Source organism: Papaver somniferum, chromosome 6 (genome assembly GCF_003573695.1).
Source record: "Papaver somniferum cultivar HN1 chromosome 6, ASM357369v1, whole genome shotgun sequence".
NCBI classification, from domain to species: Eukaryota; Viridiplantae; Streptophyta; class Magnoliopsida; order Ranunculales; family Papaveraceae; genus Papaver; species Papaver somniferum.
The window spans coordinates 15218579-15245437 of NC_039363.1; the positions used below are offsets into that span (position 1 = coordinate 15218579).

Below are 26859 nucleotides of genomic sequence, written 5' to 3' on the forward strand. Positions count from 1 at the left end.
TAGATATTGATCTTTGAGCTCGTCAAAGTACTCTGCTTAACAATCAGGTTCACAGACCTTGTATATATATATATATTGACTGAATAAAGGTTGATATATTAACTCTATATACTTATTGTCGAGGATAATTAATTTGGTCTACTTGCAATTATATTAAGTTTTGTCTATACAGGTTACCGAACGAAAAAGTTGGGTGTATTTGGTATCCCCTGCATTTTCATGGTATCAGAGCAAGCGAACCTGTTGACTTAATAAGTCTGTGTTTGAAGCGATCTGTATTATGAACAAGACTGTAATCTCAGTCAACGTACCGCTAGTTATGGTGGGAAACTGCTATCCATTCCTTCTTACAAGCTCGTGACTTTCAGACATAGGTACTTATTGTAAGTGGATATAATGTTCCACAAGTTGGAGAATGAGCTGCTGTTGTTCCTAAAGGCATATAAACATATGACGATGCAGAAATCAAATATGTTAAATGCAACTCTGATGGATTAAATGCCATTATCCACGGGGTAAGCCAAGATCTTCAACACCATGTGTCTATGGTGCACTAGATCAAAATATGCTTGGGATATTTTAGAAACCGTATTGAAGGGAATTCCGTAAAGAAGGAAGCCAGGCTTGAAGAGCTAACTTCTGACTGGGAAAACCTTCGTATGTCTAATGAAGATTTATTTAAGAAATTTAATCACAAACTGTTGGAAATTTTTAATGCTTGTTATTCACTGGGAAATATTATATTTCCTGAATAGGATATTATGATGGAAATTTGTGAGATCTTTACCATCTCGATACGATTCTAAAAAACATGCCATCATGGAAGGAGACGACCTAGAAAAGACACTTTCCAGAGTACGAGTCTACACTTTCCAGAAGTAATCTTGTCGGAAAGTTTAGATTTTTGATTTTGAACAGAAAAGACAAGTTAAAAATCATAGTACAAGAAATTCTGCTCTTACTATCCATCTTGGAAGGAAACGACCTAGATTATTATTCACCTCACAAGATAAAACTTGTGGAATCAACAAAGTTTGAGACGAGGAGAAATTTGATGATTACTGAAAAAGCGGGGGTCTAACAACACCACACAATATTTCGCTTAGCAATCTATATGGAGTAACTCCGAATTACTTTCTAGAGAATCAACTAGACAGTCAGACTCAATCTAGGTAAAAGTATCTCAAGGAGTTAATATCTCTCTCTCTTGTTTTGATTTAATCGAGCTAATAGAAATCAGCGAGTCTTTAATCAAGCACAAGGAATAAATTGGATGGTACCAAAGACCAATATCCAAGGATCAATCAATTTAAATCAACAACCAAAGGTTGGATATTCTAATTGATGATCTACAACACACAACCTGTATTATTTCAATTATAAAGATAAACAATATAATGTGGAAATAGAAATAACACAAACACCAGAATTTTGTTAACGAGGAAACTGCAAATGCAAAAATAAACCCAGGACCTAGTCCAGATTGAACACACACTGTATTAAGCCGCTACAGACACTAGCATACTCCAAGCTAACTTCGGACTAGACTGTAGTTGAACCCTAATCAATCTCCCACTGATCCAAGGTACAGTTATACTCCTACGCCTCTGATCCTAGCAGGATACTGCGCACTTGATTCCCTTAGTTGATCTCACCCACAACTAAGAGTTGCTACGACCCAAAATCGCAGGCTTTGACAATAAACAAATCTATCTCACACAGACAAGTCTATCAAAGGATCAATTTTTTTCCCACAAATAAACCCTAAAAGTTTTGTTCCGTCTTTTGATAATAATCAAGGTGAACATGAACCAATTGATAATCCGGTCTTATATTCCCGAAGAACATCCTAGAGTTATCAATCACCTCACAACAATCTTAATTGTATGGTAACGAAACAAGATGTTGCAGAATCACTAACAATGAGACGAAGATGTGTGTGATTACTTTTTATATCTTGCCTATCGGAGATATCAATCTCAAGCCAATCAATCTGATTTTACTCGTATGATAGAAGATGCAAGATCAGATCACACAACTACGATAAAAATAGTATCGGTCTGGATTCACAATCCCAATGAAGTCTTTAAGTCGTTAACCTGGTTTTAGAAGAAGAAAACCAAAGGTTAAAGGAGAATCGACTCTAGCACGCAAACTAATATCACACGTAAGGTGTGGGGATTAGTTTTGCACAATACTAGATGTGTCCTTTATATAGTCTTTCAAATCAGGGTTTGCAATCAATGTTAGATTAGTAACAAAGCATTCAATATTCACCGTTAGATGAAAACCTGATTTAGATTCAAGCTAATATTTCTCAACCGTTAGATCGAAAACTCAGCTTGTTATACACACTTGACAATGCACGCTTCTAGGTTTGTTAACCGTATCCAAACATATGCACTTGTTGGTTCAACAATAGTTATCCAAAAGGTTAGGCATATGAGCATTTCATATTAACCATGTTCTTCTTCACCATAACTAGTTAAAATGACTTCAAATGAACTAGTTAGAGAGTTATTCAATTGCAAGGGTATCTCATGTACTACACAAGATACAATTGAAGCAAAGATGATTTGATTCACTTGAATCGGTTCGGGAACTTTTATAGCCATGGTTTGCAAAATGCATTCCTTAGTCTTTTTAAAGTTTAAGTTCAGAAATCTTCTTCAGATATATAACCTTCTCAAGTTCGCAGACTAGGTTCGCGGACTTAAGTTACCGGGCTGAGTTTACAAACTCCAGCAGAAATTCTCGGGTTTGAGAACTTCGCCGGTTCGCGGACTGGGTTCGCGGACTGAGTTCGTGGACTTAGCTTCACGCAAGTAGTTTGTCAACTCCAACAAAAATTCTCGGGTTTGAGAACTTCGGAAGTTCGCGGACTTGGCTCACGACATTCTTCCGGTTCTCTTGATCAACAAAGTTCGCAAACTTTGGTTTAAGGAATAGGACTTATACATAAATGTGTTTCCACAAAAATGCTCATGTCCACCATTGTTTATGTAATCTAAACTCTCATTTCAATCATTGAAACATTCTTAGAGGATGTTATACAGTTGTTACACTATTTCTTTTCAAAGCAATTTTCAAAGTGATTGAAACATATCATGACTTTCGTCATTAGGTAAAGATAAACTTGATCGAAGAGAAAAGCTTACCAACACATATTTTGAGATATAGATAGGCGAGGTATACTCGGATCGAAATACCAAATGTGTATAATCCAAGTCTATATATATAGCATACGACTTCTTGTCTCAAAGAGTAGGAGATAGAGTAGATAGAATTTTGAGTGACAGATAAGTTCAAGTCTTCACATACCTTTTTGTCGAGAAGTTCCACCGGTTCCTTGAGTAGTTCTTCTTCTTGTATGATGAATCGCCATGAAGTCCTTGATCTCAACTACACTTTCTATCCTAGTCTGAATCTTAGCTATAATAGACTAGAAATCAAGACTTATAGTTTTGATCACTAACATTGACAAACATGCTTGAGATAGCAACGCATGCGAGTTCGACCGAGCAATGCTCTAACAATTACTATCTATCTTGATCAAGTGATAAGCTCAACAATCGATCAAGATCAAAATATAAGAGTATTCAAGAAAAGATAACTGGACCTGGCTTCACAAATCTCTATGAAATCTTTGTAGTCTCTAAACCCTAAAAGGGTTTCTGGAGAGAACGACTCTAATAGCAACTAAAACACACCAAAATGTAGTTTCGGAATTCAAAGATCCCAGTTCCTTGGAGTTCCCATTATATATACATTCAAAGCATAGGTTTCTTTAGGTTTAAGGTAAGATAGATTTGGAACCAAGAAAACAATATCCACCGTTAGATGATTCTTTGAATCTGATTTACATAATCAAGAATATACACTCTAGTTAGGATTAATCGTTACCGAGCCGCCTATAAGACCAAGCTCATGAATGATTAGCTGAAGCTAGCCAACTGAAAAATAAGCTTGAGCATTTACATGAACACTTAGGACTCAACTCGAAAAACAATCATGTAATCAAATATGTCTATATTGTTTTATAATATCAATAGAGATTATTCAAATTATAATTATCTCAAACAAATTTTTTTATGTGCAAATGAATTTAATAGACATGGTAAATAGGCGTACAAAGTACAAGTACTTCACTTATTCGTGAACAGTTATGTCACAGTACGTATACCGGCCGTACATAAACCTTAAGACATAACCGAGTTTCTAAGTTCACAAAACTATTTCGGTATGCGTAGTGGTACGGATACCATTTTAGCATAACGAGTTACGGATTCCACATAGCTTTTGTGGTACGTGTACTGGTATGGATTCCATCGACACGTTTCAGAGTTCCCACAACTTTCCTGGTACGTATACCGGTATGGATACTAAACCGATTCCTTAACCAACAGTTCCTTTTTACTACGCATACTGGGTTGCATACTAATATGCGCACCAAATATCTTTTTGTTGACATATAACTACTCAACTATATGTACGAGTACATATATAACAGTTTCTCAGTTTGTAAGAATGATACGTACACTGTCTTATTTCCGAATTAACAGTAGCTCAATATTTCTCTCTAAATTGATTCGAAATATTCCTGATTAACAAGAATGACACATATCACATATCTATATAGGTGGTTCAGTCTTTACTTACCTTTTTTTGATGAATTTATCCAAAATCTTCAGTTGATCTTCGCCTTCGAATGGTAAAACGCAATGATGACTTCTGTGATGACCGTATCTCAACTACATTTCTATCTTAGTCTTAGACTTAACTAATTTTAGACTAGAACTCAAGATATAGTTCTGACAACTAAATTTGACAACAATCTTGAGATAGCAACACTTGTGAGTTCGACTGAGCAATGCTCTAAAAATATGTATTATAAATAATAACAATGCTAGAAAACTCTTACTAGAAGCTCTCTGAGAGTTGATTAAAGGGAACGTTATCCAAGACGATCTTCCGAAGCTCCTAGTAGGAAATGACTCTTTCTAATAGTCATAGAAAGATCCAATCAAGAACTATATAAACTAAGCAAATAAATTCTCAACGCAACTCACAAGGCGTGTATTGGTGTCATAGTGACTTGTCAATCTTGTTAGAGCACTGCTCGGTCGAACTCGCAAGCATTGCTATCTCAAGCTTGTTTGTCAAGTTTAGTTACCAAACTATAACTCTTGATTTCTAGTCTACTTATAGCTAAGTTTCAGACTAGGATAGTAAGTGTAGTTGAGCTCTAGACTCCATGGCGTTCATCATGCAAAGACGAAGAACTACTCAAGGAACTGGTGGAACTTCATCGACAAAAAGGTATGTGGAGACTTGAACTTATCTATCACTCAAAACTCTATCTATTTTATCTCTTATCTTGAGACAAAAGTCGTATTGCTATATAGACTTCGAATATACACATTTGCAATTTCGAGCCGAGTTTATCTCACTTATCTATTTCTGCGGGAGACAGATTTATCTATTCATGTAGACTTTTCTGTGTGAGACAGATTTGTTTACCAAAGTCTTCGACTTTGGGTCATATCAACTCTTAGTTGTGGGTGAGATCAGCTAAGGGAATCAAGTGCGTAGTATCCTTCTAGGATCAGAGACGTAAGGAGCGCAACTGTACCTTGAATCAGTGTGAGATTGATTGGGGTTCAACTACAGTCCAGACCGAAGTTAGTTTGTAGTAGGCTACTATCTGTAGCGGCTTAATACATTGTGGTGTTTAATCCGGACTAGGTCCCGGGATTTTTCTGAATTTGCGGTTTTCTAGTTAACAAAACTTCTGGTATCTGTGTTATTTCTTTTCCGCATTATATTTTGTTATATAATTGAAATATCACAGGTTGTATGTTGAATCGGTCAATTGGTAAATCCAACCTTTGGTTGTTGATTGAAATTGATTGATCCTTGAACATTGGTCTTTGGTACCGTTCAAGTAATCTCTCTTATATTCAATCGGGCTCGCAGATTTCTATTTGCTGATTGCATATTGAATTGAGGGATAGAGATATTAACTCTTTGATATTTTTTTTTTAAGATTGAGTCTGACTGTCTAGTTAATTCTCTCGAAATTATATTGGAGTTAGTCCATACGGATTGCTAAGCGAAATATTGGGTGAGGGTATTAGACTCCCGCTTTTTTCAAATCTATTCTAATAGGAATGAAAGAACTTCATGCTCTAAGTAAAGAAGAGGAGTACTAAGTACATATATTGTCTACCTGCAAACATCTATTAATGAAATCTAGAATAGATTCAGACCATTCCTTAAGCACAGTGGTTCTTTTACGAGAACATCAGTTACTCTTTAGTCCGTTTTTTTCTTAACAAAAGTACAAGACTAGTTAACAAATTTTTTCAAAAATAGAAACAAAATGCAACTAGTGTTGTCCAATTAATGAACCATTTGTTGCTGGGATGACATGTTTGTTATCACTCTCTAAGTGGATAATTGATATTCCCATGTCCCTTTCTCATTTCACAGCTCCAAATGCAGCAATGGATTAAACTTGATTTTCATCTAAGTCCCTTGTGCTTTCAGTTTTTGGCTCTACAGAAATTCGGTACAAGACTCATATCAATCGGCAAAACTTTGGAAATACAAAATCCGTTTATAAAATATAGTATCTATAATTGAACAACCATTCTATTTCTCAGCAATCACACTTTCACATTCATCCAAACATTGTTGACAGACTGCACAAATTTACTTGGAGAAATCTTGATTTTTCAAAGACCATGGAGAGTATCCGTTTCTAGATGTACCAAAGCACACATCCTCTAAATCTTATAAATCTCCGTCTAGACACTCAAGAAACGGTTATTAGTAAATATACTTTGTAACCAATCAGCAGACACAACATTCTTAATATTAGTTGTAAAGTTACTGTCAAGGAATGTGTGGACTGTAGATTGAAAGATAAAAAACCAGGTATCGTTTGCAAGATCGATATGGAGAAAGTTTTTGATAATCTTAATTGGCATTCTCTTTTTACTATTCTGCAAAAGTATGACTTCGGCAACAAATGGATTTCTTAGATTAGATGGTGTGTTACTTCGTCTCACTTGTAAATTTTAATGAATGGCATCTCTACAAAGAAGTTTAAACCCAGTAAGGGGCTAAGGAAAGGATATTAATTATTGCCGTATTTATTTCAATTGGTGGTTCTCTTTAAACTGATAAACTATGCAGTGGAGAGAGGTCAACTTTCTGGGTTTCAGGTGATGGAACATGGCTCAATAATTTCTCACCAATAGTTTGCGGATGATACACTTATTTTTTATTGATTCAAGTGCGGAAGAAGTTAGAATACTTCTTATCATTCTAGTGGTTTTCGAAACAATCAAGTGGCTAAAACTGAATTTAGATAAAAGTACTATGACAAGTATTGGTGTGGATATAGTGATTAATACTCTTTCTAAGGAGCTTGGATGTAAGACGGAGAAGCTTCCTTTCACCTAACTTGGCATGCCAATAGGGGAGCATTCATGAAGTATTATCCGGGAGTATGTTTTGAATAGGATGGTGCAGAAATTGGCGACGTGGAAAAAAGGGAAACTGAATAAAGTAGGTAGACTTATTTTTATCAAAAGTTGTATTGTTAGTTTATCAATTTATTACTTGTTGTTATTTCATCTCCCGGTTAGTGTGGAAAAAAGAATGGTGCGAATTATGCATAATTTATTTTTTTTTGGGTGTTGTGGAAGGTAGGAGGAACCTAGTTTGGGTTGCTTGGACAAAAATTTGCATGCCTAAAGAAAATAGTGGTTTGGGCGTGAAAATTCTGAGAAATACTAACCAATCTTTGTTAATAAAATGGATTTGGAGATTCTCAAAGAACAATAACAACCTTTGTAGAAAAATAGTAAACCAGGAGTTCAAGGGATGTCCGAATTTGTTAATGCCAGACGCTGACAACAAGCCTCGGTACAGGAGTTTGTGGAATAACGTAGTGAATATGGTTCCAATTATTCAACAAATGGCTTAGTTTACAGCGGGGAACAGAAGAGGGATAAGGTTTTGGAAGGAAAATGGCTATATGGAGGGAGACTTCAAGATTTATTTCCGGTCATCTTCAATTATTCCAACGCGAAGGATGCGTCAAAAACAGAGATAATTGTGAACAATAGTTGGAATTGTGAATTCAGAAAGGCCTTTAATGGAAATGAGATATTAGAGTTGGACTCACTTAGACGTGACTGTCCAGTTCCGGAGTTAGTGTAATTTGAGGATGAAGTGAATATTATGGAGAATTTTGGTGCTAAGAAATGCTACAAGGTTTTGACGGGTAACTATCCCCCTTGTAATTTCAATTTTCATTTATGGAAGAGTAATATTCCAAACAACGTAATCTTCATTCATGGGGAAAGTTTTCATGATCACTCTCTACTAGAAACATGTTAGTTCATCGTGGCATGGCATTCAAAGTGATTTGCATGTTTTTTGCAACGATGAAAAAGAAACTTCTGATCATATGTTTCTTCATTATCCGTATTTCTTTGAGATATGAGATTTTTTTTCCAATGAGTTTAAGATATCATGGCCGATGCCGAGAACTTTGATACAATTATTTGAAGCTTGGTCTACCAATATGCTAAAAGGAAGGAGGAAGGAGGTATGGAAGATTATTCACTATGCTATTTGTTGAATCTTAAGGAGCTGAATGGGTAAGTTTTTGATGGTCGCCAGAAAATTATTGTAGAGAATATTGATCTTATTAAGCAATTTGTTATTTTATGTTCTTGTGAAAATAATTCTTTTAAATTTGTTTATCGTAGTCTCATTTGGAGCGATAGGGAAACACTCATGTGATTAACTTTGTAAACTATTTTTCTCTTTTTTCTTTTAATATAACATTTTATTCGAAAAAGGACAATCCAAACTATCGTTGAAACTGGACAGTCAATAAAAAAAGTGTTGCATATATTCATCATTCTGACTACACAACGAGCATGACTTATCAATATTTGTAACATATCTATAGACTCTATCTTTAGTAAGGTAGGAAAAATTGTAAACATTACCATAAAATGCAGTATATATAAATTCCATAGTTTATGCTAGGAAAAACTTCCACCAACATTGTTACCTGGTTGAAAATTATTCAGTAATATTTTGTAGGCAGATTTAGCAGAGAATAATCAATTATTTGTATCAGTCCATCTAATTTGATCCCTACCAATCATAGAAATCCGATCCTGCAAATTCTTTCAACAATATCTCTAGGAAATAACATTATATATCTATGAAGTTCAACTTTTAGTATCAGATTAACAGAGTAGCTAATAGAAGGCAAACAATCTTTATGGCTTGGTACCCTTACGTCTAACCAGACAAATGATCTTTTTGACTTGGTACCCAGATGTCTTTCCTGATATGAAAGTTTTCACCATTAACAATTTCTCAACGATAGTTATTCTTAACTATCTTTAAATCCATACATACACCTCACAGGAAATAAAACTAAATTATCTAACCTAATTAAATATTTAATACTAACTAAGAGAACTGCTTATCCATTTTGATAAATAAGGATATGTGGGTTTTGAAAATACTAACGACTAACGATATGTTGCCTTACTGGAGAAGTCCCTCCATTGTAATTGCAAGCCCCTAGGGCTTATTCCTATGGATATGGTAAAAAAATGTTGTTTGGCATGCCACGTGGCATGGCGATCGAGTTGCGCCACTATGGGAAAACCACTGAGCGACAGAGATTCTATCAACCAATATTCTCAAAAACGCTGGCGATATTCAGAATATCGCTGACATCAAACATTCCAACGCGTGATATAATAGTAACACTGGCGATATTAAGATTATCAACCAGTAGTTATTTTTCAACGGCTATTTCCCCTTACTGGTTCCTATATATACGTCATTGTACATCTCCAATTTAATTACACCTACTTCTACGTATATTTCACCGATCTTTCTATCTTTATTCTCAATTTTAAATTTCATAATCCTCAATGGAGAGATCCAGTGAAGAGATGAATGTTATTATGAATCGGTTTAGATTACAGCAAGAAATGCATCAGAGAGGCTGCAACAACTTGACGATGAGGAAGATGAAGATAATAAACTAATCGACACTTTGATGCTAGTACGTAAGGGCCAAATACCTAGAGTTCAAGATCCACAAGAAGTATTCTCAAGAAGATATACGTATCGAGGGAGGGAATTTTACTATCAGAAGCTGATGCACGATTATTTTCTTTCCAATTGTGTGTACTCTGATCGAGATTTCCAAGGTCGAACCAGCATTCCTCGGCATCTGGTGAAAAATATTATTGAAGATCTTTGTCAAGTAAAACTTCAATTTAATTGAAAGTTTGATGCACTGAATATTAGATGTCATGGTCCTGAACAAAAAGTTACTTCGGATTTATGGATTCTAGTTGCACGTTTTTTTGGTTTTCCAGGTTCACAAAATGATATTAATGTTTTACGCAAGTCGCCCCTGTTTGAAGATCTGAAGTATGGAATTTTTCCTCAAGTCCATTTCATAGTCAACGGCCATGAGTACACTCATGGATATTATATTGCGGATGGTATCTACCCAAAATGGTCCACCTTGGTTCAATGCTACCGTCAGCCTCCTGCTGGTGCATTGGGTCGTTCATAACTGTATTTTAACACCGCACAAATGGCAACGAGGAAGGATGTGGAATGCGCTTTTGGAATTTTGAAAAGGAAGTTCGCTATCATTTGTGTCCCATATCGTGGGTTGAGTCCTCGTGAAATGCACAAGACTATGCTCACTTGCATAATTCTTCATAACATGGTCATTCATGAAATCCGTCGTGATTAGGAGTTGACTAGCCATGAAGATGAAGATTTGAAGACGGAGATTCAACCACAAGGAGGCATCCCTGCAAGAAATTATGCTCAAATGACTAATTACATTCACATCCAAAATTTGTATGACAATTTAAGAGATGATCTGAGAGTGAATATTTGGGAAGAGCATGGAACACAATGATTATTAAGTTATGTATTTTGGATTTTCGTTTAAGTTAATATATGCGAAACTTATTTAAGTAGACTGCAACAACATTTCAAATTAATCAACTTTTCATTTCAAACTATAGAATGCAATAACAACATATCAAATTAAAATGCAATACTTCAAATTAAAACTTAAATTAATACATCAATCATCTAGAGGAACTACTACATCGAACTCATCCTTATCATCATCACCACTAGGTTGGTTGTTATTAAATCCAGCTTGTTGTTCAATCTGTGCTTGAATCCTGTCAAATTCGATTTGCCACATGTGTTTTTGCTTGGCGTTCATAATTGAAGTGTTATCTTGAAGAATGTTATGATTGACATAGTCAAACCCAAATTTTTCTTGAGAAATACGACTTTTCTTACTCTGCCTGTTTTAAAATTTCCCATCAACTGCTCTTTGCTTCTCGACGGTCTTTTGATGTTCCATTAGCTCCGCCATGTTAAATCCACCGAAACTTCCACCTTCTTGAGCTAATTTCCTAGCCAGTCTTGCAATTTTCCTCTCTGGAAGTTTTCTATTACCATCATCATTAAGAACTAAATTCACATTTGGGTTTCTTGGGGTATCTCGTGAATAATTTGATGGACCTGGTGAAAATGGTGACGAATTTGGTATTGAGGGAGACGAATTATATGGTGACCTTTCAGGTACTTTTTGATTATATGCTAATACATCTGGATTATATTTGTTTAACACCTTCAAAATATGATAACCACTTTCGAAAGCGAACTGTTTGCCATGTTTTCTCTACCATTCCGTAGGAACCTTTCTTTCAACATAAACTTCCACAAGTCCACTCTCTCGGACGCCTCTTTTGGATAGCATTATCAATCCAAGATAAGTGGTTGCTTCCCTGTTGATTACAATGAAGTGTTCTTCCAACCCTTTTGCATCACGACTATTGATGTTCAAGGTTTCTTCTTCGTATTTACGAAATATATTTTCCCACATGGTGTTACCATGTTGTTGTGCACCATCTATACAATCTTGGGTGAAAAACATAATCACGACAAATACATTCATCTTCTGTCATGTTGTATTTTACACCCCTTGTTTTTTTTTTTTTTTACCTTTACCTTGACTTTGAGATTGTGAATCCATATTACAAGAAATTAAGAATTGTAGAGAAGGTGTGGTTGTTTTAAATTTGAAGAAGATTGAGAGATTGAGAAATTCTAGAGAGATTTAGAATCTGATGTAAGTTGAAATGAGTTTGAAATTGGTATTTATAAGGGGGTGGGGGTGGGGGTGGGGGTGGGGTGGAATTGGATCTGATAAGAGATGATCAGACCTGTGAGCGATAGCTAGACTAGCGCTGGCACTGAAATGACCAGCGAGCACTGATTTGACCATCGAACGACGAAAACTCTATCGCTCGCTGCAAAGTCTGTCGTGTATGCCTATATGTTATAACTGACATATAGGCATATGAATTTGGCACTTTATCATACCCATGACATATGCATATTATGGCTAACACGTGAGTTTATCACTTGCATAGGAATATGCCTAAACAACTTTCAAATTTAAAGCCAGAGGCCGAGTCTCCGTGCTCAGCTCATAGCTCGTGAAAATTGGATCGTGGGCTTACAAATATATAACTCAGTAGTCGAGACTAATGTAGTTAATATCGGATATCGGTTTATCTCGGCCAGGACCGATACACTGGTACGACTTTATATCGGGGATATTATCGTTCAAATATCGGTATAATATCGGGTTCCAAATTTAGAGACTATAATTTTATAGCTACCATCAATTTTATCAAAAACACAAGAGTAACTTCAATAACTTTAAAGTTTACTACCTAAAATGATAAATAAACAAGATCAAACTAGAAATAGGAGAGTAACAACTTTAAAGTTTACTGCGTAAAATGGTAATTAAACAAGTACAAAGTTCAAACTAGAAACAAAAGAGTAACTTCAACAACTTTAAAGTTTACTACTTAAAATGGTAATTAAACAAGGATATTACAATCTTATTCAAAATCATACGAGCCATTATAGATATCATCATCTTCAGTAATTCCATTAGCTCCATCAAGTAGTCCATAATCAATTTCTAACATCAATTGATCAGTATCATATCCATCATACTCAGAGTCGATTGGGTAAGTAGACTTACTTCGAGAGCTACGTGCACTTATAATACCAACTGGTCTACTTTCTTCACCAATAATATCTTGTAAATCATCCAAAGTTCCATCAAGAATATCTAGAAATATCCCCGATATATCGGCCGATAAGGCCAATATCGATTACATTGGACGATATTATCGCCGATACAATGTTTATCCTACCACGGCATATCCCCGAAATATCGGTTGGTCGAGACTCCACTGTAATTCAGGAGTCCAGACTCCGGTATAGAAAGAAAGGAAAACAGATTCAGACTTCAAAGACGCGGAGAGAGATGGAGGATTCACCTCCACCACAATCACCATCAAGAGACTCAAACTTATTGATTGCAGACTTACCTAATGACATATCACTCCAATGTATAGCTAGGGTACCACACATCCATCACTCAAATCTATCGCTGGTTTCAAAATCATGGAATTCTCTTCCGATCCCCTCTTTTGTTCACTACTCGTTTCAATCTCAATTCTATGCAAACCCTTTTATTCTTCATCATCCGTATTCACAATTCATCTCTCAAATGGTATTTTTTTGACCCCCAAAACCCTAAACTCCTTTTCTCTGTTCCTCCAAATCCAGTTCAATCATAGGTTCAGCTTTTGTTGTATTAGGCCACGTAATCTATGTAATTGGTGGTTCTGTTCATGATATCCCATCACCCAATTGGGTTTTTGATTCTCGTTTTGAAAATGGGAACTCGGTCCAGCAAGTGTTGGAAGAAAATTTGCTGCTGCTGGGGTTGTAAATGGGAAAATTTATGTTACAGATGGTTGTTTGATTGATTCATTGTCTGAATCGACTCACTGGGCTGAGGCTTTTGATCCGGCAGTGGAGAAATGGGAAGCGGTGGTGCCGAATCCGAGTCCAAGTCAGGTTAATGTGATGGAGAAATACATGCACATGTGTGCTGTGATAGAGGATAAATTGTATGCAATGGCACATAGAGTTGGAGTTGTGTATGATACAAAGGAGTTGTCTTGGAGTGATGTGAAATCGGAGATTAATTTAGGGTGGAGAGGCAGATGCTGTTGTTGATGGGATTTTGTTTTCTTATGATTATATAATCGGTGAATAAGAGGATTTGATGACAATGCGGGGTGTTGGGGAGAATTGAAGGGTTTGGATAAGTTTTTGTGTGGAGCTACAATGGCTAATGTTGGTGGGAATTTGTGTGTTTTATGGCAAAGGTGTACGTGGAAGGAAAATGAGGCAGAGATTTGGTGTGCGGAAATTTCGACTCGGAAAGGTGGTTGCGGGGGTGAGTTATGGGGTTCTGTGGTTTGGTCAAAAAGAATTCTTGTGGTTCCGGATAGATGTTCGGTTGCATTGTCGGATTTCAGTTCACATAAAACAGAACCGGTTGCATTATTTTATCTCTAGCGAGCTATAATTTAATTAGTTGATGTTACTGATTCTGCATTCCGGACAAGTACTTTTGCAGATTAAAGAAGCATGTTGGTTCTTGCCTTCTCGGTTTAAGGGTGTGATCTTTCACACAGGAAAGCGGCATTTAAAGAATTGTGGTTTAATGTGCAAAACCTTGAACATAGACTATCAGCAGTTAATTTTAGAAACATAGGTGTAGAGTCTGTCTTTCGCAACAGCATCAGAAGTGGGAGGAAGCATGTTCTCCAAGGGATGAAGGAGGTTTGGGCATCAGAAGGTTAGAAATTATGAATAAGGCCTTGCTAATGAAGTTGTTATGAAAGATTGAAACTGAAGATGAAGAATGGAGAAGGTTCATGGGGGCCAGGTATTAGTTATTACAGTCAATCTTCCATTTTGCCTGGAATCAAACTGGTAACGAGTCAGGTGGATGATGGAAGTAGGCGGCTAGTTGGAGATATGAAAAGTATATCTGTATGGAGGGATATATGGGTAATGGACTATGCCTTGATTGGAGAGTGGAGAAGTTGATTGTGGATGGTGAATGGAAGATACCTATTGAGATGTACAAACGTTTTGCAAAGGATGATTTGCCTGTATTGCGCAGTGGAGCTGATTTATGTGGCTAGTGCGGTGCAGATGATTAGAGATAAATATCATGTTCTTCCTTGGGCTAAGGAAATGAGGTATTGTTAAACACCACATAGAAGCCTAGCCAAATTTTAGCATATTAAGAAGTTTCCATAAAAAGGTGTATGAGTTCCAGAATCTTCCAGATGTTTCTGCAACCCCACTTCCCTTTTATTTGATCCACTTTCCTTTAATTGATCCTCCAGAAACTTCTGGAGAAACCCCACTGATCGCATAGGCACTTTATTACCTTTGTCCTGTTGCTGTAGGCCTGCGTTGTTCCGTGATAAAAGTGGCAAACTTAGGAAGCACAAAATGATATAAACGCAACATAAAAAATAGTTTTAGCATATTTAGAGGTTTCCATATATACAGCATATTAAGAAGTTTCCAGACAGCGGTGCGTAAGTTCCAGAATCTTCCAGGTGTTTCTAGAACCCAACTTTCCTTATTTGATCCCACTTTCTTTTAGTTGATCTTTCAGAAACTTCTGGATCAAACTAGAGATATCCATTCCTGTATATATAAACAACAACCAACCTTGTCTTTCTCCTCACAAAGTTATTCTTATTCAAAAGAAGCTTCACAAAATTCTTATAACAAAGTTCTGCAACTCTTTTAAGCAAATTTTTTTCTTCTGTGAGTTATCATAATATTGAAAGAGAATGGCAGGAAAAGGTGAAGGACCAGCAATTGGTATTGATTTGGGTACAACATATTCATGTGTAGGAGTGTGGCAACATGATCGCGTAGAGATTATTGCTAATGATCAAGGCAATAGAACTACACCTTCTTATGTTGCTTTTACCGACACTGAACGTTTGATTGGTGATGCTGCTAAGAATCAAGTTGCAATGAACCCTATCAACACTGTCTTTGATGCAAAGCGTTTGATTGGGAGAAAGGTTTCGGATTCATCAGTTCAAGCTGATATTAAGCTGTGGCCTTACAAGGTTACAGCTGGACCAGGTGAAAAACCCGTGATTACTGTGACTTACAAAGGAGAAGAGAAGGAGTTTTCAGCTGAAGAAATTTCATCTATGGTTCTCATCAAGATGCGCGAGATTGCAGAGGCGTACCTTGGTTCTTCTATAAAGAATGCGGTTGTTACTGTCCCTGCATACTTCAATGACTCGCAGCGTCAAGCTACAAAGGATGCTGGTTCCATTGGTGGTCTTAATGTCCTGAGAATCATCAATGAACCAACTGCTGCTGCAATTGCGTATGGTCTTGATAAGAAATCATCGAGTACAGGGGAGAAGAATGTTCTAATTTTCGACCTTGGAGGTGGTACATTTGATGTTTCGTTATTGACTATTGAAGAGGGTATTTTCGAAGTGAAGGCTACTGCTGGAGATACTCATCTTGGAGGAGAAGATTTTGATAACAGGATGGTGAACCACTTTGTGCAAGAGTTTAAGAGGAAGAATAAGAAGGATATCAGTGGAAATCCTAGAGCATTAAGAAGGTTGAGGACTGCTTGTGAGAGGGCAAAGAGGACTCTTTCATCCACTGCCCAGACTACAATTGAAATTGATTCTCTCTATGAGGGTGTTGATTTCTACACGTCTATTACTCGTGCCAGATTCGAAGAGATGAACATGGATTTGTTCAGGAAGTGTATGGAGCCCGTCGAGAAGTGCTTGAGGGATGCTAAGATGGACAAGAGCAGCGTTCATGATGTTGTTCTGGTTGGTGGATCAACTCGGATTCCTAAAGTGCAGCAGTTGTTGCAGGAGTTCTTCAATGGGAAGGAACTCTGCAAGAGCATTAATCCCGATGAAGCTGTGGCTTATGGAGCGGCTGTGCAGGCTGCCATTTTGACTGGTGCAAGTAATGACAACTTGAATCAGATTTTGCTGTTGGATGTTGCTCCTCTCTCCCTTGGGCTTGAGACTGCCGGAGGGGTTATGACTACTTTGATTGCAAGAAATACCACCATTCCCACCAAGAAGGAGCAAGTTTTCTCTACCTACTCTGATAACCAACCTGGAGTGCTGATTCAGGTCTTTGAAGGGGAGAGGGCAAGAACCAGGGATAACAACTTGCTTGGTAAATTTGAGCTTTCTGGAATTCCAGCTGCGCCTCGTGGTGTCCCTCAGATCACTGTTTGCTTTGATATCGACGCAAATGGTATTCTTAATGTATCTGCTGAGGATAAAACTACAGGAAAGAAGAACAAAATCACAATCACAAATGATAAAGGAAGGTTGTCCAAGGAGGAGATTGAGAAGATGGTGCAGGAGGCAGAGAAGTACAAGACAGAGGATGAAGAACACAAGAAGAAAATCGAGTCGAAGAATGGTTTGGAGAATTATGCTTACAATATGAGGAACACCATCAAGGATGAGAATATTGCTGGGAAGTTAGCACCAGAAGACAAGAAGAAGATTGAGGATGCCATTGAAGCTGCTATCCAGTGGCTTGACTCCAACCAGCTTGCAGAGGCTGATGAATTTGATGACAAGATGAAAGAGCTGGAGAGTCTCTGCAACCCAGTCATCGCCAAGATGTATCAAGGCGGTGCTGGACCTGACATGGGCGGTTTTGGTGGCATGGATGAGGATGGTCCTTCAATGGGTGGTGGTGCAGGACCTAAGATTGAGGAAGTTGATTAAAGTGGAGGCATTTGAGTGCCTGGGACCCTGAAGGTGGAGGGGTTTTATTTTCTTTAGCTCAGTTTTACCTTACTCTTCTTTAAGTTTTTTATTTTTCTCCAACAGTAGTTTTGATAGAAGTTCACATAACGAATGGAAATATTTTCAGATTTTGATTTCTTTATGCTCCTGTCTGGTTAAAAAGCATCTTGATATCTTTTACCCGGCATACTTTTTTGCCGCAAGTTTCTATGCAGATTGTAATACATACTGAACTGCCCACAGGGCAGGTAAAGGTTTCACTTGTGAAAACTTATTAAAAACTGCACTGAAAATAAATAAACTGTTTGCTTACCTAATGCACCGGCCCTTTTTTCTTTTGTGGTGAGTGCTCCCTTATATGGATAATACTAAGTTGTCCATCCTTTCTCTCGTTATCCTCGACATAATAATCAGAGTTAAGTTTGATTAAGCTCTTCACATACCTAAAGGATACTGATCGTAAGACTGAATAATCCCCAAAGTTTTCATACACCTTCAAATATGTAGCGGTCTCATTCTTTGGGTCATATAACACCAAGGCTGCCTTCTTGTAATAGTTGTACTGTACCTCAAGTAGAATCTCACCAGTTTTTAAATACTCGATCTTCTTCAAGTCCACAAATTTTTGGGCTCCAAGTTCTAATGTCAGGCTCGGAATGTGGTATGCTCTTGTCCATGATTCTCTCATTCCATAATCCTTCATCAGCCATATTTCGTAAGCAGCACAGTTAAGACAAAGAATGCAAAGATACCCGTCCAAAACATCAACATGTCGACGGTATCCAGATTCCTCTACATTTTTGGGTTTTGGAATTTCTCTGGTTCTCTCATCTGTCATATTTAAAGCCATTATGACTTCGGGAGAGTTTGCAAACCAATGAAGAGCTCCATTACAAAAGACCCCATTTGGTGCTCGAAAATATGCGTCTTCAGTGCTCAATGCATATGGAATGTGCCTTAATTTCCATGTGTTCGATCTGAGCGAATAGATGTGAACTTGAGATTGGCGGCGGTTGCTTGAATAAACGAAAATACGCACACACTTGTAATCATCATTCTTTGCATCATAACAAACCCATGTCCTCTGTTCAGAACGCAGTACGACTCATTCACCGGAAATTCAGGTCTTTTTAGATATTTGAACTCTTGGGTAGATGGATTCCACAAACATGGGCGCCACGAACAAAAGTGATTGATCTCTTGGTGATACAAGAAAAACAAGCCATTACAAGAACCCACAAAATTAACATTCTTAAGATCACAGTCCAAGGAAATGATTGGGCTGCGAATCTTCTTAGCACGGCTGTGAATACCGTTAAATAATGATGATGACAATGAATCATTCTCCAAAGAGTATATTCTTCTTTCACCGTCTATAAGCAAGATATCGAAGCTATTCTTCCTCATCTGAATAAGTTTAGGGTTTGTATCAGTTAAGATGCTCCAGGGTTTGCAGACACACCTGTACTGTAAGAGAAATATCAGCAGTAGTCTCGAAAGGATTTCAACGATGATAACTTCAGTGAGAAAGTATGACTTGTTGAGGCGACATAAGCTTGTGGTTGAGAAGCAGTAATCTGATTCTTGGACGCAAAAAGGCCATCTAGTTTGGTCCAGATGGAGTGCGAGGTTTCACATCCCTTGACTTTAGCCAAAACTGGGGATGTCAGAGAAGACATAATCCACCTAATAATAGCGAGACAAATTTGATACGTACTTGGTTTCTTAATTCTTGGGAAACCAAAAGAGAAAACATAAATTTATATAAGTTTCCTGGGTTGTGAACGGTGAACTACACAAGTACTCACAAAACAGTTTTGTGAAATAGGAAACACTGAATACAAGCGAGACCAAGCCAAGCATAGTTTATGTTTCCTTTTTTCTAACAATAGATGATATTACTGATTAAAGAAGCATGTTAGTTCAGTAATTTATATCAAATTTTAGTAGAACATCTAAAAACATCAGCGGACTCCATTTTTGAAGGAAACATTTAAACACACTGAACTCTGAAGTCAAGAATGACACTCGTGGTGAAAGTGGTTATGAGCCGGTATATATAGTGCATGGCACGGAAGATAACAAATGAACTGTTTGCTCACCTAATGCATCAATCCCTTGTATATATGGATAATACTCTGTTGGCCATCCTTTCTCTCGTTATCCTCGACATAATAATCAGATTTAAGTTTGACTAAGCTCTTCACATACCTATACGATGCTGATCGTAAGATTGGATAATCCCCAAAGTTTTCATACAGCTTCAAATACGTAGCGGTCTCATTCTTTGGGTCGTAAAACACCAAGGCTGCCGTCTGGAAATTGTTGTATTGAACCTCAAGTAGAATCTCACCAGTTTTTAAACATTCGATCTTCTTCAGGTCCACAAATTTTTGGGCTCCAAGTTCTAATGTCGGTCTCGGAATGTTGTATGCTTTTGTCCACGATTCTCTCATTCCATAATCCTTCATTAGCCATACTTCGTAAGCAGCAGAATTCCTACAAAGAATGCAAAGATACCCGTCCAAGACATCAACATTTTTAACGTATCCTAATTCCTCCACACTCTCTGGTTGTGGAATTTCTCTGATTCCCTCATCTGTCATATTAAAAGCCATTAAGACTTGGGGGGAAAGGTATTCCTTAATTACGAACCAATGTAGAGTTCCATTACAAAAGACCCCATTTGGTGCTCGAAAGTATCTGTCGTCAGCACTCAGTAAATATGGAAGATGCGTTAATTTCCATGTATTCGATCTGAGCGAATAGATGTGAACTTGAGAATGCCTATCGCCTGAATAATTGAAAATACGTATACACTTGTAATCATCAGTCTCAGCATCATAACCAAACCCATGTCCTCTGTGTAAAACGCAGGCCGTCTCACTCACCGGAAATCCAGGTCTTTGTAGATATTTGAACTCTTGGGTAGATGGATTCCACAAACATGGGTTCCACAACCAAAACTCATCGGTCTTTTCGAAATTCAGGGTCTCTTCTCGATACAGGAAAAGCAAGCCATTACAAGAACCCGCAAAATTAACCTTCTTAAGATCACAGTCCAAGGAAATGATTGGGCAGTGAACCTTCTTAAACATGGCCTTCAATACCATCAGATAATGATGATGACAATGAATCATTTTTCAAAGAGTATAATCTTGTTTTGCCGTCTATAAGCATGATATTAAAGCTATTCTTCCTCATTTGAATAAGTTTTTGGTTTGTATCAGATAAGATGCTCCAAGGTTTGCAGACACACCTGTACTCTAAGAGAAATCTCAGCGGGAGCCTTGAAAGGATTTCAACGATGATATCTTCAGTGAGAAAGTGTATACTGCGATATGTATTGTTGTTAACCTTGGCTCGTTTACGCTCATCACGAGGAGGGTAAGTGATAGTATCAGAACGTTTGCGGCAATCCCTAGCATCATGATACGGCTTTTCGCATATTTGGCAAATGATAGATGGTTTCCCATCTCTTGTAAGAGGAACATCAAGATCAAGACTTGTGGAGGCGACATTAGCTTGTGGTTCAGAAGTAGTAATCTGATTATTCTTGGACGCAAAAAGCCATCTAGTTTCGTCCAGATGGAATGAGAGGTTTCACATCCCTTAACTTTATCCAAAACTGGGGAAGCCAGAGAAGACATAATCCACCAAAGTAAAAGTTTATCTGCACATCTCCACGATAAGAACAACGGATTAGGAGCTCCGTTAACAATAGCCGGCGGATCTTTGTATGTAGCATCGATAAACTTTTCCAAATCATATACCTGTAAGTAAGGCGTAAACTGAGCCTTCCATGATAAAAACTTGGGACAATCAAGTTTCTCTGTAATAACACCATGTAGCCGTTCAAGTTTCTCTGTAATAACATCAAGTTTCTAAAAGATCGATGGCCACCCACTTGTTTACAGTAGTGCAACAGTTTTAATGGCAAGCGAAGATGCTAAAATATGGTCTTCCGCTGATTCTTTTTACTCGTTAGAAGATGCACTGAGGAGGGAAAATCTGATGTTCGCCCTCCCTGCTGAGAATAACTTATCTGAAAATGTAAAAGAAACACTGGAGAGGAAAATCTGATGTTAGAAGTCCCTACTGGCAACGTATGGGGTGGCTCAACGGAAGAAAAGCTAAAATATATTGTGCATAGCAAAAAAAATGATTTTACCCTGGAACGCGCAAATCAGCGATTCCTCCTGATCAAGCCGAAGGCTGTCCAAGATGGAATTATGCCAAAATTGTTATCTACTATAGAGAAAAAGTGTTATTATATAAGAGGGTTAAAGCAGGTAAGAATGTCTGACGCTCCCCTCAGTGTTGCATGGTCCGATGATAAATCTTCTTCCCCAGATGAAACTCGCAAGGAAGAATCTGGTATTGCTTTATCTGATGATAAATCTTCTTCCTCGGGTAATACTCACAAGGAAAAATTTGGTATTGCTTTAGTTCTGTCGCTTCCGTACACATTAGGGACAGGGATTTAGTTTATTTAGGCACGGAAGGTGGAATCGTTGGAGTTCGTTAAAGAGTTTTTCCAATTTGGTGTTGTGAAAAATACTAGAACCACCCTACTATATGGGTTCAATATTTAGAAGCCCCACAAAATGGATCCTCCACTATCAACTCCATACTTTAGGAAAATGATATTGCTAGGCCCGAAATATCAAATTCTCTTCAGATCTGGCCCATAATTTTATTTAATGTATTTTTTTATTAACAAAACTACCCTTTGCAATAAATACAAGAGGAATGTCGGTAGATATTTTCATTTTCCAAATTTCTTTCTCTCTCATTTTATCTCTCTCGTTTGCAGAGAAAAAAATATTCTAGGGTTCTTATGAGATTCATTTTCATCTTCTTCTTTTAGATCTTCTACTGCAACAAAGATGAAGTAGTTTTAGGTTTTTTTCACCGTTTTTTCATCTTCTCCATCGATTCCTCTGTAGTCTCAGTTGTTATGAAGGTCAACCACATCTGATATAGAGAGATCATATGGAAGATGAAGAAGATCAACTGCACCTGAAGATTCATCTACAGAATCAAATCGACATGCAGATAAGTGTATTTGTTGTTACGAATTTTATACTTCGATTTTCGAAGCGATTCAAGCAAATGTCTACCTGTATATGTTCTTGAAAGTTTGATTTCCAGAGTAATCCTGTTATAATCTCACCTTAATCATACTTTTGAGAGAAAATCACTAACAAATTTCAAGAAAAATTATAAGAATTTTTTTAGGGTTCTTGAAAAAAGTTCGATCTATATCTTAATCTCTTATCTCGATCGAAATTTGGTTTTCAGATTCAAAATCAGTGAATTATTATCTCTGTTACCCATCTATTTGATACGAATTTTATTTACTTTGATTTTCAAACTGAGCTCATGCCTAGCGTTAACTGTTATTGATTTATTGTTTTATATGATATCTCTAAGTTGAATATTATATAATGCTATCTCACAATCTCGCAGATATTATATGTTATCTCTAAGTTGAAACTGATACATAATGCTCATTTCAAAATGAAACTTATCAAGTCTTTGATTAATAGGGTGAAGGAGGAGCAGATGTTGCTGAAGCTAGGTTTTGTAGTTGCAAGTGAAAACAACTCTGATTTGGAGAAACAATTAAAATTCAATGATTTTAACTCTATTGCGGAGATAAATGTATGTGTACAACTTCCTAAATTCCTTTGTGTTATGTCAATTGGATAATATTATAATTATCATCTTTGTGTTTAGGCTAGTTCAAGTGCCTAATGTTGTTATTATGTGATACAGTGAACTTTTCTTCTTGGAGCTGTAGCAAAATCAGGAGCTTATGTGGTGACTTACCCTCTTCTAGGCTTTGATGGTAATTATTCATACTAACATGTGAACACATTGTGTGGAATGATAAATTCTTGTCTCCGTGGAAAAACATGGCAGTTTTTAGTTTGACTTAGTAGTAAATACCCATTGTCTAATGTACATCATTGATTCATGAGTTACCCGTCGTATTGGTTAAAGTCTTGTTTCACCTAATAAATTAAGTTGCGCAGAATTTAAAAGAAGTTGCACTAGCATCTGCTAGTTATATACGTTATAGTATGCCGCATTTCAGTTGATCAAGTGCTATTTGATCTTATTTATTGAGTAGTCTTCACTGTTTAAGAATCGCAAGTAGCTCTATTTGATCCCTATTTCTAACGCTGATGAAGATAACATATATGCTCTGAGTACACAAGGCATATACAAGTGTAACTGCTGATTACAGAAGCCATATGGATGTGTAACTGCAGGTTACACAAGCCATATAGATGTGTAACTGCTGTTTACACAAGCTATATAAGTCAGGCTTCTGCTCTTTGCTCTGCGTATATAGTGTCTGAAGCTCGGTAATAACAAGTAAATTTGTTCAGTACCATGGTTGTTCTTGAAACACAAGTGGTATTCTAGTTGGTTTGTTTTCATAGTGTTGTAATAGATGTAGTAGCATAAAATTTCATGTTTGAGCTTATGTTGGTTGGATAAGTAGTAGCTTTTAGAGTCTCTAGATTACATGGGTTATTTTCATAGTGTTGTAATGCTTAGTTTTTTTCTTTGTCACTGGTCTTGCTGAGCTTGTATTTCAGTAGTTATATGGATGTGTAACTAGTAGTTACACAAGCTATATGGATGTGTAACTGCTAGTTACACATGCTGTAAAACCACATATATTACTCAAGAAAACTTGCAAGATGGAGTTTATGATTCTTCCACTTGCTAGATGGTTTTATCCTTTGTTCAGTCCCATAGCTTCGTGCAAGTAAATTCTTTTGGAAGTTTGTTATGTCGTTTTCTGCGAAACTTGTATGACATGAAATGAGAAAATATAACTATTACATATTATGCATTAGACGAGCAAAAATGATATCATGTGGTTGCATAGGATATTTCAGTTTAATGATTTTATTATGTTTAATGTTTCAGCAGTTTCTAATGCAGAAAAGCGACTCTGAAGCATAGTCAAGTCCAGATCATTAGACTCCAATGCTTAATGAGAAGGAAAAAGCTAAAGCTGAGATACATCATATGTTGTAAGTGTCATTTATCTTATTTATTGAGCAACTCTATGTGATATCCTTGTTTCTAGCGCTGATGAAGATAATTTATATGCTCTGAGTACACAAGCATATGGATGTGTAACTGGAGATTACACAAGCCATATGCAAGTGTAACTGCCGTTTTGCATAAGCCATTACATGTGTACCTGATAAGCACCATGAAACCCAACTGTTTCAGTTAGCGTGTTCATCTTGAGTAACATTATTGTGTTAGTGAAATTCTTTGTATGAAGGATCTCCTATGGCTAATAAGTGGTGGTGGTGGTATATGTGCAGGTTTTGGAGCCGGTGGTGGTGGTGGTGTTGGAGTTGGAGCTAAGGTGAGGATATGCCTTTGTTATATACTTTTTGCTGTTAAATTTTGATGGATAATATGCCGCCAAGAGTTTCTGATGCGCATTATATGTTGCATACATGTTTTGATTTCCATTTGCGAGCTTGATGAATATGTTTCTTGTGCTGAATTGCTTTTACATTCGGATATTGATGAATATGGTAGGATAATACTGATTATTAGACTGATTAGATACATGTGTAACTCTTAGTTACACAAGTGAGATGCATGTGTAACTATTAGTTACACATGCTAATTAGATGTGTAGATACCAGTTACACATGCAAATTAGATGTGTAGTTTCTACTTAGATGTGTAACTTTTACTTACACATACTGATTTTGGGTATACATATCAATATGTATGTGTAACTCCTAGTTACACTAGTCATATGCATGTGTAACTGCTAGCTACACTAGCCATATGAATGTGTATCTCCTAGTTACACATGTTATATGCATGTGTAACTCTCAGTTACACAATTCAGATGCATGTGTAACCGCTAGCTACACTAGTCAGATGCTTGTGAAACTGAAATATACATTGTTTTATGTACTGTTCATTTTAATCGTATAAATACTGATTGCTTGTTGTTATATTTCAGGTTTTAGATAACTTCATAAAAGCTAATTGCTTAAACGTGGTAATGGTCTCGCTGGAACTGGAGTTGACGCTGAATACACAAGTCAGATGCATGTGTAACTCTCAGTTACACTAGATAGACACATATGTAACTCTCAATTACACTAAACAGATGCGCGTGTAACTTACACATGCTAAGAAATTATTGTAAATGAATATTAAAGTAATAACTTTTTTTTTTGTGTTTTTTTTTGATGTCTATTTATTTGCATATATATACAAGTGTAACTTTGCATTACACATATCATAAGGATGTGTAACTTCTGGTTACACATGCCATATGCATGTGTAACTTCTGTTTACACCTTCGCACTGTATTTTAATAATTTCGGGCCTAGATTTAATAATTTTGGGCCTAGATTTAAATTTTATTTAATTATGGGCTTGACAATATGCATAAGGGTATCAAGGTCTTTTAAAAACTCGGGGCCTAGATTTAAACTTTTTTTAATTAAGGGCCTCATATTATGGGTTATTCATGGGTTGGGCCTGAGCCTAATTTCCCCTTTGGTGTTTTTGGCTAGAAGGATCCAACCAGAAAATTTTTGATGGGTCATTTTTTTGAAGGGGCCATGGGGGACCAATAAGAAACTGCCACATGTCTTTGTATTTCTAACGAATTTATACTATTTTTAGAAGAAGGACATTTTCGGAGTTCCAAGATCTCAGTTACATTCTGGTATACTGGGCCAGAAAACTCCATTGTTTTCTTTCTCTTCCTGTTCATGTTCCTCTTCTTCTTCTCCTTTCTTTTTCCCATGTTACCGCCTCCTCCAAACTCCTCCTCCATCGTTCAAACAGCTAGACGATGATATTTGGGTGAAATTCTTCCACACTTAATGTGGAGATTTTAGAGTTTATTTATACTGAAAGATACTGCAATGCAGTTATATTGTTGTTACAGACTCTATCAAAACAAAGACTTTAACAAACTCAAGACTCTGATTTAACTTAGCGTAAACCTAGCCTTAGA

General features: G+C 36.8%; 2 protein-coding genes and 1 pseudogene across 2 annotated transcripts; 2 read left to right on the forward strand and 1 right to left on the reverse strand.

Annotated features, from left to right (window-relative positions):
* The first annotated feature begins 13314 nt into the window (after positions 1 to 13314).
* LOC113287015 lies at positions 13315 to 14707 on the forward strand (annotated as a pseudogene).
* Positions 14708 to 14738: 31 nt separating this feature from the next.
* On the forward strand, positions 14739 to 17967 carry LOC113287014 (probable mediator of RNA polymerase II transcription subunit 37c). The gene has a single exon (XM_026535669.1). It carries the CDS (start codon positions 15852 to 15854, stop codon positions 17802 to 17804), a length of 1953 nt encoding a protein of 650 aa, XP_026391454.1. The 5' UTR covers positions 14739 to 15851; the 3' UTR covers positions 17805 to 17967.
* Positions 17968 to 19927: 1960 nt separating this feature from the next.
* LOC113290536 (F-box protein CPR1-like) lies at positions 19928 to 21672 on the reverse strand. Its single transcript, XM_026540130.1, has 3 exons — positions 21599 to 21672; positions 21183 to 21399; positions 19928 to 20926 (listed from the first exon to the last, which is right to left on the reverse strand). Exons 1-3 carry the CDS (start codon positions 21670 to 21672, stop codon positions 19928 to 19930), a joined length of 1290 nt encoding a protein of 429 aa, XP_026395915.1.
* Between the last annotated feature and the right edge of the window lie 5187 nt (positions 21673 to 26859).